The 18,108-nt window shown below is 45.7% G+C and overlaps 1 protein-coding gene across 2 annotated transcripts in view; it reads left to right on the forward strand.

Moving 5' to 3' along the window:
• The window catches only part of LOC124290004, a 40,818-nt gene that overhangs the window by 13,602 nt on the left and 9,108 nt on the right, over positions 1-18,108 (forward strand). The window contains exon 1 of one of the 2 annotated variants that reach the window (XM_046726680.1): positions 3,919-4,169. The exons of the other annotated variant lie outside the window; for it this stretch is intronic. Within the exon in view, the coding sequence (XP_046582636.1) occupies positions 4,133-4,169 (37 nt within the window). The 5' untranslated portion in view covers positions 3,919-4,132. Of the gene's footprint in view, positions 1-3,918; positions 4,170-18,108 lie in introns of those variants that run through there. 2 annotated transcript variants of the gene reach the window in all.

The following is an 18,108-nucleotide window of genomic DNA, read 5'->3' on the forward strand; positions in this document are numbered from 1 at the left end:
TTATTGGTTCTTTAAGCCTTCTAGAAATTAGTTGCAAATGATTTATTTTGTGCTGATAATAGTATAACGTTACAGTGTCCTGGATCCTTGAACGTAAAATGTGCCGTACAATAAAGAAGTATTTTGTAGAAATTAAGTGAGTTAATAGTAGCGGTTACATTGCCATAGTGATATCACATGACTGCGAAGAACCTGACTACAGTGACAATTTCACTGAAACACAACACAGCTGAAGACTGGCTTCCGAAGAACAGGGTGAGGCAATAAATAACATCCCTTATCATTCTGAAGAATCAGCGATCGTTCGGATGGTATTGTTATTGTTTGCAAATATGGATGAAGTGTGGGATAATCAAGCAATGACATAAAGACATCGCCATGACGCGCGATCCGCGTTCGTTTCTTTTCCTTCGTACGGAATGGTAAAGTTCACCATTCCTAGTTTTGGGCTGTACATGTTATGGTTGCCGAATAAACCGCAGTGTTCGAGAGATCGGTGTTGTTAATTGGCGTGGTGGCAGCGGCGTTCTTACTCACTCAATATTCCGACAAACAGGATTCCAGTGACATCATTTACCCTCATATCTACACAATCGGTGAGCAACCCTGCACAAACGAGTGTATTTTCAAGACTTTTTCGACGTATTCATTGGACGTGCACATAATTTCGTGAGTGCTTGCAAATTCGTGACATTATTGAATCGAAATCATGGCTCAAAATCGGGCTCCAAAGCAGTGGCAATTGACCAAACACGAAACCATAAACTCTTTTGAAAACTGGCGACAGAATCTAGTTTATATATTGTCATTACATGACAATTTCGCCCCTTTTCTCGTAGAAGACTTCACGGGGGAGAAAAATACTGCCGTCAATCCTACCCGGGGATTACTTGATGATGACGAAAATGTCCCACAACCACGTAGAAAAACAGCACAAAAACATGTGCAGCTAGACTTGATGCTCGGTCAGATTACGAATTATTGTAGTGTCATATCCAGAAATTCTATAATCAAAAACTCCACGTCTGTTCATAACATATGGCAGAAGGTCAGACAGCATTATGGGTTCCAATCCTGAGGACTTTTATAGAAAACAACCTTCTCACTACCTGATGTGGCATTCAACATCATGGTCAGGGACCAGTTGTTGATGAAGATCTCTTCCCTACCATGGAAAACATGATTGTTGTGTTGTGGTTACAATTGATACATCCTGGTCTCCCTCAACTTGTTAAGCAAAAGTATGGGTCCGAACTCCGTAATCAGACTCTGGTGTCACTCAAACCTGAGATTTCAAAAGCCCTATATACGCTGTTGGACGAACTGCATAGCATTGAAGACACTAAAGCCTTTAGAGCTTATACGTCCACCTACCCAAGCAACAGACAGCCTCCCACTAGTCGCAACCAGATGCCTAAGACAGGTAACCCTACAGTGGGTAAATACTGTATCTTGTGCAAAACAGCCGGGCGTCCAGCTTATAATACCCATTACCTCAGGAGTTACAGATACCGGGTTCAGAGGCTTATCTTGAGGAACTGATGTCACGAGTACTTGGTCATCTTGTTCAAGAAGGACATGTCATCAAACTGGCTGATGACTTGTTTTGTGGTGGGGATACAGCTGAAGAAGCTCTACATTACTGGCGCCTTGTCCTCACTGCCTTACATCGCAATAACCTTCGCCTCAGTGCCTCCAAAACAGTAATTTGCTCCAAATCAACCAGCATCTTGGGATGGATCTGGAGCAGTGGTTCTTTGACTGCAAGCCCACGCAAGATTGCAGCTTTATCCGCTGTGAAACCTCCAACCACTGTTCAAGGACTATGGTCTTTCATTGGCACATTCAAGGCCCTAAGTCGTGTCCTGCCTGGATACGCGAAATAGATGTCCCCTTTGGATTCCGTCACAGCTGCACGACATTCAAATGAGAAGATTTTATGGTCAGATAATCTCATTGCAGCATTCCGTGATGCCCAATCTGCATTGACCTCTTACAAGACTATTGTTATACCTCGCCAGATCACCACTGTATTGTCACAGATGCGTCCATCAAAGCTCAAGGTGTTGCAGCTACTCTGTATGTTAACTGGAATGGAACGACCCATCTCGCTGGGTTTTTCAATGTCAAACTGAAAAAGCATCAAATGCAATGGCTCCCATGTGAACTTGAGGCACTTGCTATTGGCACTTCTGTCAGGCACTTCGCCCAATACATCACGGCAGCAGCATCCCAAACACAGATTCTCACAGATAGCAGACCCTGTGTTCAAGCCTTCAACAAGCTCAACCGTGGCTGTTTCTCCGCTAGTGCCCGAGTCACAACATTTCTATCTATGGTCAGCAGGTACCGTGTTACCATCTCACACATCGCTGGAGTTTTCAATATCCCCTCGGATTACATGAGTCGTCACCCTAGTGAGTGCACAGACCAGAGCTGTCAAGTTTCCAGGTTCATTGCGGAATCGGCTGAGTTTGTGGTGTTCTCCCTCAGCGTTTTGGATGTTTTTGAGAATGGTTCCAAAATGCCATTAACAACTCATTCTGCATGGCAAGCATCACAGCATGAGTGCCCTGACCTTAGACGTACACACACTCATCTGTCTCAGGGGACACGTTCAAGTAAGAAGGTTACTGACATTCCTGATGTTAAACGGTATTTGAGAGTGACTACCATAGCAAATGATGGCCTCCTAGTTGTCAAAGACAACACGCCATTCCAACAAGCACGGGAACGTATTGTTGTACCAAGAACAGTCCTCGATGGGCTCTTAACTGCCCTTCACATTCGCTTCAATCATCCCTCCTGCTATCAACTCAAACAGATATTTAGCAGATACTTCTATGCCTTGGATATTGATAAAGCTACATCCTTGGCAACAGAAGCTTGCCATCACTGCATGTCTTTGAAGCGTATCCCTTCACAACTGTACCCCCAGTCAACAAAAACTGTACCGGACCTGGTATGTTCCACGCTTGCCGCAGATGTAATGAAATGCTATGGCCAGCTCATCTTTGTGCTCCGTGAGACTGTTTCGACTTTCACAAAATTTTGCATCATACCCAGTGAGAAGCATGATGATCTGAGGAATGCCATCTTAATGCTTTCGGCGGACCTCAAGCATTGCAGATCTGATGGATGTCTCATCAGAGTGGATCCTGCTCCTGGATTTATCTCACTTGCCAAGGATCCCATTTTGAGCAAACAAGGCATTTATTTGGAAATTGTTTCCCTTAAGAATCCTAACAAATATCCAGTCACCGAGAAAGCAATTGTGGAGCTAGGCCTTGAGTGTCTCCATTACAATCCCGAATTGGGCGCGGTGGGCGAGCTGGCTAAGGCGCCAGGCTAGTGATCCAGCGAGGTTGAGGTGTCGGGATCGAGTCCACCTGTGACCGGGTGTAAAAACCTTGGAGTCAACTTTGTGTGCAGACTCTTTCAGTGTTGTCACAACCCCTAGTGTACAGTACACAACCCTGTGCACTTAAAAGAACCCACGAATCCGTTGGTATATGACCAGATGGTGGCCACATGAATACGTGCAAACACCTAGTTGCAGGTACAGCAACGTGCAGTTAACTTGGACAAAGTACTGTGACTATGTGTCCCAGTCCACCCAGCTGTGAATGGGTACCTCGTTAGGATGAGGAAGTTACAATAACTCGGTGCGCCTAGTGGCTGCAAGAGTTGTATACTCCCCAGGGAGTTGAGATTGAGTGCCGCTGAGACTGACATCCAATGATCGAGGGAAAAAATACCAGCGCCTTGAGCATGCACTAGTGCGTGGATATGTGCGCTATATAAATATCCAATAATAATAATAATAAAAAAATAATAATAATCTCTCACCAGTTACTTTGAACCTTGCAACGGCCAATTTGAACTCCAGAATACGGAAAGGGGGACTTTCTGCCAGGGAGGTACTCACTCAGAGAGACCAAATCACCGCGAGAACCGCCATGTCTGCGACAGACAACTGATCATTCAACAGTTATCAACTCGACAACAGAATCATACCCCAAGCAGCAAATCAAACGTTTGTAGTCTTCGTTATGATCCATGCGATGTCTCTGTAGGTGATTTGGTGTATCTCAAGTCTGACCGAGACAAAACTTGTGCTCGGAGCAAGTACATGGTTACGGCAGTGACAGACATGTGTCTTCAAATACGTAAGTTTCCCAATCTGAGTTTCGCTCGAGAGTATACGAGGTGCGACCGTCAGACTGTTAACGGGTAATGCCAAATCTACTGAGAACCACTCCTAATAGTACAGGGGCTTATGTAGGACAAAATGCTTTCCATGGAACCACTGATAATTGTAATCAGTATTGCATATGGATTCAGAAAAACCATGGTTCCATTTTTTCTGATGATTGTAAGTATCATTCTGGGGTAACTGAACATCGCTACCCATAATCGAGCTGCAACACTAATGCGAGAAAAATATATTATTGAGAATCATAATATATAATGGTAGTTATAAAACACAAGGTACATTTTGATGTACTACATGTTGATGTTGTGATAGGTTTATAAAAATATGTGTATGCATAATAATCAATATGATCGTAATTGCTTCTGCCAAAACCGAAGATTTTTGCAGAGGGTATGCATTTAATCCTGTTTGTGTGTGTGTGTATTTATGTGTTAGCATCTTTACTCAAAAACTACTAGATGGATTTCAATGAAACTTACTGGATCTCTTGGGTATATCCCCAGAACAAATCAATTAGATGGTGAAGAAAGTATACTCTTAAAAAAAATAAACGCAAAACAAAATATCATTGAACAATTTGGTCTTATTCAGTTATGTAAATCAACAAAAATAAACGGTCCAGCATTGAAATTATGTCGTGCACATTTCACAAGAATGATAGTCATCATAGTCATTATTGCTGCCCACGAGGAGACGTTGATGTCACAACCTTGTATGGCCACCTCTTACTGCTGGAACTGCACGACACCTCCTTGACACAGATAGAATCAGTTGTTGGATGTTTCGTTGTGGAGTCCTTCTCCATTCCTCCTGCAGCACGTTGAAGAACAGTTACTGTGAAAGCCTTAATTGGGGATTATGACGTTGACATGCATGTTTATCTAACTGATCCCACAGGTAATCAATTGGTTTTGATCCAGAGATCTGGAGGGCCAGGGGAGGACATTGATGTTGTTATTGGCCAGGTAGTCCACTGTAGCACGTGCTGTGTGTGAGGCATGGCGTTGTCCTGTTGGTATAGCTCACTTTGGCAGTCGACAAGGCGATGCACATGAGGACAGAGAATCTGGTCGATATATTGAGTGACTGTAAGATTGCCTTGGACGAGCACCAAGTCCAATCTGCAGGTGTATAAGATGTCTGCCCATATCATCACACCATCTCCAGCAAATCTGTCCACTTGCCTGATGCAGTTGGATGCAAAACGTTCATTGCGTGGTCTGTCACGTCGCTTGAGGGGATACCACGATTCATCACTTTATATGTGCCTCCAGTTTCCAAGGCTTGCTGACGTTGATGTAATCGTGTCAGATAGGAGCCAACGTTTAGACGTCTGGCACGCATACCTACCTCTCAGAGATGGTTCCTGATTGTCTAGTCGGACATTCTCCGAGCTCCGAGCTCCAAGCTGTTCTTGTGCAGTCACGTAGCTGGGTTTCCTGGATGTAGCGATCTTGGGCAGGTGTGTTGACTCACGTCTTCCTGGTCTTGGATGGTCATTTGTTGAAACGGAATGCACAAAACGATCGCACAAATGAGTAATTGTGCTGGGATGAATGCTGAAGGTCTTGGATTCGTCAGCTTGTAAGTGTCCAGTGGCAATATTTAGGTGGGCACAGTTGAGAGGTCCCATTTTCTCATCCAGTATGTGCAAGGGTCTTGGATGAATTTGTGAGATGCATTTGGGTCTTTTATAGTCATAGGTTGTACGTGAAAAGCAATAATAGTGGCTTTTGGTTGTGTTCCATAACAGTCAAGCTCATCATGACAATCATGATGGTTGCATTTGCTCACACATGTTCTTCTAAACCAACAACCAACTAACAATATTAAACCCTCAAAGCATTCTTAATTTGACTTATGCCTACAAACTTTCAAATTTTATTTTGCGTTTCTTTCTATTATTATTTTGAAGAGTTTATGTTAAAGTATATGTACACAGAGGTACTTTGAAAATAATCCCAATGTTAAATAGTAGTATACACAATGGTGGTACGGGACCAGGTCCCCCCAAGGACTCAATTTAAAAAATTGAGCCCTTGGGGAAGTCCCTAATCCTGTACCACCAATGTGTTCTACTGAGTTGCATGCAAAATTTGACGAAAATCGTTGAATAGTTTCTGAAATATTGACTTTTAAGTTCACACACACACACACACAATGATGACAATTATCATACAGGGGGCGATCGAAAAGGGACTGTGTCATGAGGTACGATCATCAACTCCTCTCTGACGAATGCTTTCGGCGGCCCTTCTTACAAGAAGTACAAGTTCGGTTCGTCGTCTTTGATGTCGACGTACGTTTTCATGGACCATATCGGATCGGTGGCGTGTTTTTTGCTGTCTTCCTCGTATTCGCCAGGCTCGTACAAGTATCTAACACTGACTCGGTCTGGTTATGTTTTCTCCGTTTTATCGCGACATGCTGCAGCCGATTTGGTGTTGTTAACAGATTTCATTTTGATGGCTTCGACGGGTCTCTTTCCCACATTGTTGTTGATTGCATCCACCACTCGCGGTAAGCGTACAGCCCATTCCGTGTTTCTGTTTCCGGAATCCATTAAATCTTGCGAGTATTGGTGTGAGAACAGGCGTTTGGCTAAGGTGCGATTGAATCTCTCCTCGTCTCAACGGTGAGATTGAATCTCTTGGCCTTTGTGATTGGCCAGCAGCTGCGACACGGCTCCCATGAACTTGTGTCCAGAATACAGTAGGCCATGTCAAGCGACTGTGTTTGTAGATGCGATCTAAGGCTTTGGCGACTTCGTTCAAATCTTTGGTCGTCAACGGTTCGGCTTCCTTGTAGCGAACTTGTAGGTATTACGTCTCACCCTGTCGTGAGGGAGAAACAGGAGGTCGGCTTGGTGCACCCGATACGGCGTTGAAATGTCGAATTTTCTTCTCAGGCTGTACCGAGGTGCCGGTAGGTAGACTTGCCAGATGGCTTGTTTTCTGAGCCAGGCTTTGGCGATTTTCGGGATTGCGTCCGCGCCTTTCCAGTACCCGAGCGGGCTGTAATGAATTTTGTCCATTATGTATGTATTGCCTGCTTGTTACTTATTTAATATCTGCGTGTGTCCGTACGCATAAGTTGTGACTCCGTCGATAGCGATCCATCGTTTCGTGTCCTGGGAGACAGTGAGGTCCTGTGTCCGTCGCTTCTCAGCTTGTTCATTTTGGTGTTTGAATGTTTTATTCTTGAACAGGGCTTGCTTCATTCTCTTCCCACAGAGGTTACTTGTCATATCTTCCTACGTAACCTCTGTTCTAATACGGCCATATTTCCCGGTTCTCGTAAAATCCCCTAGCGGCAAAAGATCGCAACACGAATTATCTCCCTTCTTTCTATCCAATCAGAACACGTGTTACATCGACTTAGATTCAACTTGACTAACACAAGCAAATGTGAGGCCACAAATATCCCCCATCTGCCGGGGACTTGTGTTGATGTTACACACAAGACGTTTAATGGCTAGCTTGTCCGTCGTCAACGAGGGCGATGGAGACGCCACTGATCCACCATAACACGACTGAGTTCTGTCTAGAAGAAACGTTTGCGCATCGCGCAGGGGAAGAGGTTTAGTTTTCTCGAAGTATACGGAAATTACCGAGGCCTTGCGAATGATCACTTTTGAAACAACGTCGCCGATTGCACAACTAAATCTGATTACCTCCAATCACGAGTCTTGAACGCTCACACCATGAAAGGGCCGTATTAGAACAGAGGTTACGTAGGAAGATATGACAGGAGTAACCTCTGTGGGAAGAGAATGGGCTTCCTTGAATCTGATGTGTTCTTTAACCACATGATCTGATGTGTTTTTTTAACCACATATTTTTTCACGCCTTTCGCCTTCCTGATTTCGGCGGCTGCGGCTTTCTTGATGGAATATATCTTGTGTTTCAAGCCGACGTACTCGGCGATCGGCGTGCCCGTGCATTCGTCCTTCATCTTGCTGAGCACTTTTGTGTTGACTTGGCTGTGCATAGGGTGATCTTTGGGGTAGTCGCTGGTGTCGTACAGGTGCATGTGTTTCTTAATGTCCTCGTACACGTGTGAATTTCCATGAGCAGGGAATCCGTGTCCGTGTACAGCACTTCACACCTGTCGCCGTACTGCTTTTTCAGCTCATTGTAGTAGAAATCGTACATCAAGCGTTTGGATTCATCAAGGATGCACATCCCCACGTAAACAGCCCGGTTGAATTTGATGTGGCTTTTGTCCATGTGCAGCGCTGCCAAGTCGTCGTCGAATATCTTGCTCCGGTTGAATGACGGGCTGGCTATGAGTTTCCGGAGTTTTTCTTCCTCGCTGGATCTGACCAGCTTCACGTTAACACGTTTTCTCAAATTCTCCATTGTCTTTATGAACACCAAGTTGATCATGAGTTTGTACAAGGTTTTCTCGAAATCGCTGGTGGCCAGCTTTTGCAAGTCCGTGTTTATTCAGATGTAAGGCTCCATCCACGGACTTTGATCGAACTCGAGCGCCCTGTGTATTTTTGTGAGTTTCATTCCCAGCGACAAGTACAGCTGCAGAGTGCGATAGTGAATGACGTATTTTGACTTGTTCATCAAGTTTGGCACGAGTTTTTCAACTTTAGCCGGCCTATTGTTTCCCAGGAAGTTTCGTTGATATTCGGACATCCAGTCCGGGTTCACCGTCAATCGTGCGGGAGCTAGCAGATAGCTGTTGTGTGATTCGTGTAGTTCTGCGGGATAGTCCAAGTCCACTTTGAGCGTATAGCCTTTGTTCGTCAGGCGTGATCCTTTTTTTTACGTCAATCATCTCTGGCGAGGAGACCCATTTGAATCCCCCGGTGGGGAGATACTGACTCACGGCCCAGCCGTACAGGTTGTCGGGGTCGAGATAGTGTATGTGTTTGGTCGGTTTGCCGGGTTCGTGACCGGGAACGTACTTGTTGTTGGCTTTGGCGTATCGTTTGGAGGCCATGGAAATCCCACCTCGCAAGCCTTTTTCCACGAACAGGTGCATGTCGTAATCCGTTAACAATTCCAATTTAACTCTGGTCTTTTTCAACAAGGCGTCCCAAAAGAGACCGGGGGGATGAGAAATACCACGTGGGGTCCAGGCCGTACTGTTTCAAGCACGTTTTTCTGAATATCTCGAACACGTCGGCCAGCAGCAGCACGTCCATTTTCAAGTACAGGTCGTGGTAATCGCCCAAATTCTTGCAGCCCAGTTTGTCCAAAACGTTAATTGCGTGCGCGTAATCGTCCTGATTAGATATTGGAATCGGTCAAGTTGCTGTACAAGCGGTCAATGGGAGGTAATCGCGTTTCGTCGAACTTGGACCAGTCGTCAATGTACTCGTAGGGGGTAGACACCCTTCCTCAACAGCAGGGGCCGAGTCTTGGCGTCGGTGTATCGATTGGTGATGTAGAAGTCGTCTGGGTCGTTGGCGTTCACCAGACTGTCTAGAGACGACAGCAGCAACTGAACGCTATCCATAAATCTCAGACCGTCTAAGGAGAACAAGATGTATTTTTCCATGTAGTTGGGGATGCACGTTATTTTACCGTCGATCTTTGCGATGGCCTGCATGTCAAGGTTGTGAAACACGACAGGGATTTTGATGGTGTTGGGATTGATTTTGTTAGCTTCAGGTTGCACGCGTTGTGAGTGGCGCCTCTGTACTTGCCGGTGACGTGGCAGTGATCTCTCACGAATCCCTTTAGGGGTTCTTCACACACGTGGCAATTCTTAGCCTTCTTGTGAGTGACTTTATCCTTCAACGTCATGCGCATGAGAGCAGGATCTGACAACTCTTTCCTGATTTTTCTCTCTTCGTGTTGTAAAAATGTGAAAAATGTTTCGGCCGCGTCTGGACCTCAGTAGACCATGGCGGTGTTCCTTTGTTCGTCTCATCGAACGACCACGTAACTGAACCCACAAGCTTCGTGCTCTTGCGTTTTGTGCGTGAAACTTTCGTCCGGGTACGATGTAGCGACTGTGTCGTTTTTTATGAGGGCCTTGAAGTTGGCGTAGATGACGTAAGGCACGGACATTTGATGCTTATGGTTGAAGAATTTCAAGACGTTTTCGTTGATTCGTACTGCCGTCTGTCCCACGCCTCGGCAATCGTCCCGGTGCGATTCCAGCAGGTCGGCTGTAGCCGTGCAGACACCGTTCGCAAAAGTTCTCTTCCTGGCATGCTTCGATTGATCGTACAACATGCTGAAACTTTTAATTGTTGCGTAGTGATACTTGTCCTCTTTTGATCAGAAATAAATTGATCCTTCGCACGGTTTTATCTAGGACGGGGCTTATCCTGTGCACAATAGTTGTGTTCCCTTCGTGTCCGAAGACGTTCATAGCCAGATGGTTTTGTGTTTCCACTCAAGCAATTTGTGAGATGGGAGTAGGCATGTCTATCCCGTCAAGTCGAGGCCGGATTCTTCGATGGAGGGTTAGCTGGAAAGTCTGTCTGTATGATGGGTAGCCAGATGCAAGTCGGCTATGATCGGTGGTGCCGTCCGTCTTCTGTTTTTCCAGCGACATTCTCACAGTAAGTTGAAATTTGAGGCTTCCCAGATCGTTCAGTTCCTCGTTGACTTTGTCGGCATTCAGGGGTTTGATGTCGTCGACGTCCATCCTCTCAGATATTTACCTACGGCGTGCTTCATCTGCATGAATTCCAGTTCCAATGGTTTGTGTTCCTCCAGCAGTTCGAGGAGCTTTGCTTTCCTCATGCGCGAATAACCTGTGAGCCCTTATTCTTTTGCTCGGAGCTTGAGTTGTTTTACCGTCGGTTCGTCTTTCATGCCGAGCAATTTCAGCAGCAGAGGCTTATTTCAAACGGGAGTAACCGATCACCCCGCGTTCCTTGGCAATACTTTTCAGTTCTCGAACAGTTGGCATTGTTGCTATATCCAGATGCGAATTCAAATCTCTAATAGGGTTTTTTTCACATGTGAAGTCAAATCTCTTATATGATTTTTTTTGTTAGTTGCTATATCAATGTGTGAAAACTTTTTAAAAATGAAGAATAATTATATTCAGATGCGAAGTCAAATCTCTAATAGGTTTTTTAGCTATAGTCAGGTGTGAAGTCAAATCTCTAATAGGTCACATTTATATTCTGAGCAGTCGGTTGCTTTCGTTGAGGTAGTCTCTCAAGTAGATGAGATGGCCTCGTACCACGTCTGCTCCATGGGCTTTGCAATGACGATAATGGCATTTCACACCCACGCCACATATTTCGCACGTGTAATTCACGAAACCCTTTCGTATGGACATCATGTGTATTCCTCACTATTTGGTGGTGCATTTCTTGCCGCATGTTTTGGTTTTTCCTAGCAGCCCGCACTTGCAGTTATACGGTGCACGCCTTCCCATATTTATGTATACACATAAATATATTTTAGTCTGATTGTTTTGCGATCAACACGGTCGCGGTTAGACCCAGCGCCACAAAAATCAGTTCCGGTCTTTCTGTTCCGGGGAAGGCGTGTACAACTGTGAGAGGGTAGGGGGTTCCTCACCGAGAGGTTTGCAGGTAGTATTCTTGTTTGAATGGTGTGGTTTTCGCGGGAGAGTTGGTCGTTGATGAACTGTATTCTCTGCATGCGTTTTTCGGCGTACTCGGCTTGAGCGGCTTGCAGTTTCTCCAAGGCCAAAATCATGACGTTTACGTTCCGCTAATTTGGAGAATAGATAATTGCTGCCGGAAAATGCGAGGGCATTGACTAATGCACCACCGACCATCATGGCGATCGTAGCCATTTCTTTTTTTACAATATTATAATACTTCTTCAAAATATTTTCCGGTATAATTCCTTGTTTCACGAGAATGTCCTTGGTGGCCATCGCCATCCCTAAGTCCATGACGAGCATGCCCATGTCCTGCACGTTGAAATCGAGTTTAATCAAAGGCTGTTAGTCAGGCGACCACGGCGGCGTGATATGCATCGTTGATGAATGTTTTTCCATCGTGTGTGTATATTTAAAATATATATATTTTTACTTTATTTTCTAACATAACATGCAGATTTATTTCTAATTGTTATTATTATAAAGCAACAATCCACAGAGTATTATTATTATTTTTGTGGTGCTTGACTTTATACGCCACGGGTTGGTCGGTTGTCAACAGGGGTTGGAGTGTTTCGTTTCGGTGAGCTGTTTCTTCAGTCGCTCTCGTTCTTGTTTGGTCGGGATCATGTCATTTTCTCGCAAGCAGTCCTCGAATGAATCCCTGTCCTTGCAGTGAAACAGGGCGACCCATCACGTCTGTTCCCGTAAATCTTTCAGCACCGAGTTGAATTTCTGCTTCAGAACCCAAACGCTGCGTTTCGTGTGTTGGCCCGAGAAGGCCAAGTACGACAGCACGTCTCATTTTTTAACCATCTCCTTGTTGGCACTGCAGTCGTCCAGGATGAACAGCGTCCGTCATCACCGTCGCCCAGCGCGGCCTGGTAAAATGGCATGTGGCCCTCGAGCAGCTCGAAGTCATGCGGTATTCAAAACCGATTCCCGTAAGCCTCAGCGGCGGCTTTTTCTCCTTTCATTATTTGGCCGACCTGGTCTGGCGTGTAAACTTTTCCCACGCGTTGGTCATTCGATAAGTTGTTATTCCATCTAATTCCTTGATACACCATGCCATCGTGTTCTTCCGAGGTTCTCCAGAGGTCCATGTAACATTAAAACACGTTGGTGTCGTCGATGCTCAGCACCTCGTTCTCGCTGATTTTGATGGTGGTTTTCTTGACGATGGCACGGCCCAGGTTGTTCACGGGTGGGGGTTTGTTGTCCGCAGTCTCCGACATCATGTGAAAAGCCAATTGAGTCGTGATTTCGTTGTTCGCGTCTAGGTTGGGGAATCGAACCAGCAACGTTTGGTTTGTGACCGATCGTGTTCGGATTGTTGGTGATGGTCACCGACTGACGCACGCCTTTGACACCGAGCAGCTCTCTGGATTTTCGGAAAGGATCTAGCTTTCGTCCATAATGCGACATTGTTTATATTGAAATTATGTATATTATAAGTTTAATATAAAAAAAATGGCTGACTATATTCCCATGGCTGATTTAGTTGTACACCAGCTGAACGACGACGATGATGCAATGGGCACCTCGTTCATGGGGGGGACACCGTGGGCAACGAGCTTTTAAAGCAGGCCGTGGACGAATATTACGATGCTTTAAAGTGCGGTAAAACTTACGTCGAACCTTTGCGTCGCGACTATCCGAAGTTCAAAATCGACAATGAAGGGACTCTGCAATTGAAAGCTCATCTGGAGGTCGATCTCATGAACAAACACACGAGAAAACCGCTCGCCCTGTCGACGCTAGCCAGTCACCGTGGTGGTAGTCAAGTGATCAGCGACGAACTAAGCCTGCGAGATTACGGCGGCGCACGACCCAAACAACTTCCACCGAAGGTCGTCCAACACCACCAAGCCCATCAGGCGACGACGGCAGAGACTGGATAAAGCCCTGGCTAAACTGGCTGTCAAAGCCGCTCGAATCGCTGCCTGGCATCTTTGGTAGCATCGTTTCCTGGTTGTTAGGCTTCTTGTCATGTGGCTTGGTCAAAACCTGTAGGCTTTCGTCGTCGCTGTGGTGGGTCTGCTGTACATCGCCGCTAAGGAAATTTTAACCAAATGAAGTACAGTCTGACCGTGTGGAGACAGCAGCTGCTGTTGTAGTCGTGGTGCTACTACTTATTTTTCTGGTGTCGGTGCCACGATGCCCGTTTCGTACTGAGACACGACTCGACTCTGGTTCAAATCCAACTTTTGATCAGCTGTGGTGATGACGATTTCGTTGTTGTAGCCAACCATTCTGTTCACCCTCAGTCACATGTCACTCAGAGCCATGTACAGTCCTGCGCCGAACACATAGTCGACTTTCAAACGGGCGTATTCCAGCGCGTTTTCATAGCGTTCGATGGCACTCGGTAGATCAACCGGTCTAGCAATGGCATCCTTGACATTAGCCACGTACTGTTTCTGCGCGTCGTAAGCTGTCCCTTCATGACCCACGATGCTGGAACGCGTTTGCATCTGAGCGCCCAGCACGGCTCACACGTATGTTCGAATCAATTCGTTCAATCTGATGACACAGGCACGAGTAAACCCTTTCGAAGTGTCCAGCATGAACATATTCCAATCATCCGCAGGTCCCTGCTCAAACCTCCAAACGCGGTAATCCTTGCTGTTGTCGAAAGCCATGTAATCATCGTCCACTCGTTCGTCTTGATGTTATGATACGACTTGTAACCCCAGTCTTTCACCAGCTGTTTGCTGGCTTCCGCGAGAGACATGTTGTGAACCAAACCGTGATTCAGACCAGGCAAACGCCAATCGACCGTCTTCGGATCTAGTTTGGATTCACCGCAAAGTGTTTGTATTCACGTCGATCGTAGGGATTGTTTACAGCATTTCACGCCTTGTCTTGCGGAATCGGGGCACAGATTTCTTTCAGGATACGTCTGATCTGGTAGTACACGTGAAACGAGAATACAGACCAACTCAGCACATCATGAAGAGTGTCATCAGCCATCGGGTTGTGGAACCAAGCGTGTACCGTTTTCACATTCGTGACCGAAAACCTGTAATGTTTAAACGCGTTGATGAACTGAACCATGAAATGTAAACCATCCTTTGCATCGACCACAATACTCGGTTGCGTGAGATAGGTAGCACTTATTATCACATTTAGAATAAAACACTCCTGGTTTGTACATGTTTGAATTGTTATATATTTTAGTATACATATCTCCTTTTTTTTCAATGCGTATGTGACGCTTCCGGGAATCACGAGCGGTGATCGATGCACGCAATCGATAACACGTCGGGTCAGCTCAAAGTCGCACTCTGCGACATCACCTACTACCAACGTTTGACCAAAATCAGTGGCAAATACAACAGGGTGTTCGTCAATAACGTCCTCAACCAAGTAACCAATGGATACTACAGCGTGTACTCGCTCAACGAAGAAATCTTCAAACCCGTGGGAGCCGAACTCAAAATGAACGACTCGAACAGCACGGTCATGTTATCAGCAATGGAAAAAACGAGACTCAGTAAGACTTTGCCTCAAACGCTTGGGTTTACGTCATACGACATACCACCGGAAACCACCGTGACAGCCACGAAATTACCCGATCTCGTTTCGTATCGGAAAACGGAAAAGTACAACTATTGGGTTTTCGTTGCGGCATTACAAGTAATTAATCCGAGGCAACATCACAGAATTGAAAATATGTTTTTGACATTAAATGTGATCCCGTAAGTATAGCGATCCTGTAAGATGCTGCACATACGACAATGACTCATGGACTGTTCATGAGATCGACCTCCAGTCTCATGCTCCAGGAACGCGTTAGAAAATGCGCCAACATAGCGATCTCCAACCTCGGAGTCCTCGATACCAAAGGAGTGGTCAGCAACGACGAAGACGAATGGATGATAACCCCAGCCTTCCGCGGCCTGCTCTTCCACCTGGACAACGTCGAGACCACGGCCGTCTCCAGAAACATGCAGTACACTCTCATCTTCAACAACGACAACAAATGGGTATTAGTGCCATCCCAAATCGACTGGAATCGCAACATCACACTCGATTCTACCCCACGTTTTCACGGACAACAAAGATCACTACCTGACGAAAGTCGTGAACAACGGAACGCTGCTAGTGGCTTACGTCTCTACGCAAAAACGCAGCATGATCGTCAGCAAGTTGAGGCAAGAGTAGCCCACATGCTGTCGAGCAAACCCGGGACGCAAAACGTGGGATTGCAGATGGTCACAGAATTCGACAGTGTGGTAAACGTCCTGGAAAATCTGCCAGAGAAATCCACGCCGTACAACCAAGTCTGCCTCAGCGAACCACCGTCTGCGCGTGACGTCGAAATCGTGAAAGGGATCAAACTCCGCGGGGCCAAACAACAACAATACCAAGTTTGCTCCGTTTACGTGTGGGTGAACGTTAACGCCTACACCAGTCTGCAGGGAGTCACCGTGACCGTGGAAGACACGATATCGCTCACCACAATTTTCCTACCGACAACATACATCTCATAGGTTTAAAGTGCACATCCGTGGAATTATCCGATAACCAATTGAAAAGCATTTCGTAATTTTGTATAAAAACAATCGATGAACAACCATCATCCCAACGTAACACTAGCCGATCTCGGGGACACGCGGGGATTCGATCTGCCCAGCGAGGAAAACACCCAGTATGTCCTGCACTCCTGACAACGTATATACGAGCGGGTGTCACTAGCAGCCAGACTGGTTGATCAACATGACCCTCACCTCACCCCACATATATTTTAGAAATAATGGTTACATCTCCTAAATTACGAACAATGGGATCCTTCTCACATCTTTCACTCAAGACTTTGATGTACCAGTTTTACGAATACCAGGTCACACAGGCAACATGTTAGCTTCAAACTACGTGGCTTCATATTTACGGTTTGACGTACCAAATTACCAACGGGATATTTTCGATTCAAATTTGACTATCAAATCACACACCACGCTCGTAGAAGATGTCTATCTCGCTGACGCTCGTGGGAAGTCAGAACGAACACTTTTGGCTGGGTTGATAATACGCTGGTTGACAGACAGAATCACCAACGTTGTCATATCATCATAAAACCGGAATCGACACCCTTAATAAGCCTCGATGGAGTGAGTGTTATAGAAAATATTTCGATTCATGCCTTGAATATTTACGTGTACGATTATCTAAACCTTATCAGCCTCAAATACATCGATCGAATATTAACGGAAAATCAATTAAATATTATTTTATAAAAAAATATATTTATACACACACACAGGATGGGACTGTACCCAGTTGTGGATGAATTAGCTAAAATACTGGAAACCGTAGACGGGTTTCGTTTGCGACAGATATGCGAGATCAAACACCAAATAGAACGTGAACGCGATACGCGGTTGGCATTACAGAAAAAATATCAAAGGGCCGTCAATTCCGTGGACGGTGCTGACAGCGCTCTGGTTTCAGTCAGCATGGGATTACATGGGAAATTACAGCCGGAGTGGTAGGGTTGATGGGATTAACCCATAAGTACGTGTCTCGCAGACTGCAACGTAAAGCATTGAAGCATGACGAAATTAGAATTCTAGCCGAAGAGAAGTTAAACACGATAGACGATCATATTTCCACTACACTCACCGACTCTAAAATCTCAGAAGAAAAGTTTCGTTTGGCGCTATCAGAAATCACACAATATCACAGAATGAAACAAGAGATTTGGACCAAGTCTCCTAAAAATGCAGTCATTTGCGAAGACAAGGAAAAAAATCATAGAACAAGCAAAGCAACAGGCCAGACAAGCCTTCATTACGATAAACGGTTTCACAGACATCAACATAACATAGCCAGCCATAACGAGGCGACTCCCGAGAGGAATGCCGAGACCTGCGTTTTCATTCAGCTTCACACAGCTGTCGCCTCGCTAGTCAGCCGACCATGCATCATAGCCGAGCCGAGACACACACACACACTTATACAGCTCAGAACACCCAACAAACCCCCAACCCCCACCCCACCCCCCGAGACGTTAGCGAGGTGATACCTGCGTTTCGTTTACCTCAGACAGCTAACAAGTACCTCACTACACAGTCCCTCACACATCGCCCACCGCCCACCATGTGATGATAGTTTCTCATCATGATTTTTATCAGTCTTGCATGTTTATTTTCTGCTTAATGTAGCCAGACAGACAGCCATCCGTAAACCAAGTCGAGAGACAAATACACACACACGCACAATCGTCCATCCACAGCAACCCCTCGGGAGGACTGGCGAGAGCTGCGTTTTCATTCAGATAAAAAACAGCTGTCGCCTCGCTAGTCAGCGGACCGCACATCATAGTCGAGCTG

This window comes from Haliotis rubra, unplaced genomic scaffold (genome assembly GCF_003918875.1).
Source record: "Haliotis rubra isolate DU_JTF1 unplaced genomic scaffold, ASM391887v1 Scf454, whole genome shotgun sequence".
NCBI classification, from domain to species: domain Eukaryota; kingdom Metazoa; phylum Mollusca; class Gastropoda; order Lepetellida; family Haliotidae; genus Haliotis; species Haliotis rubra.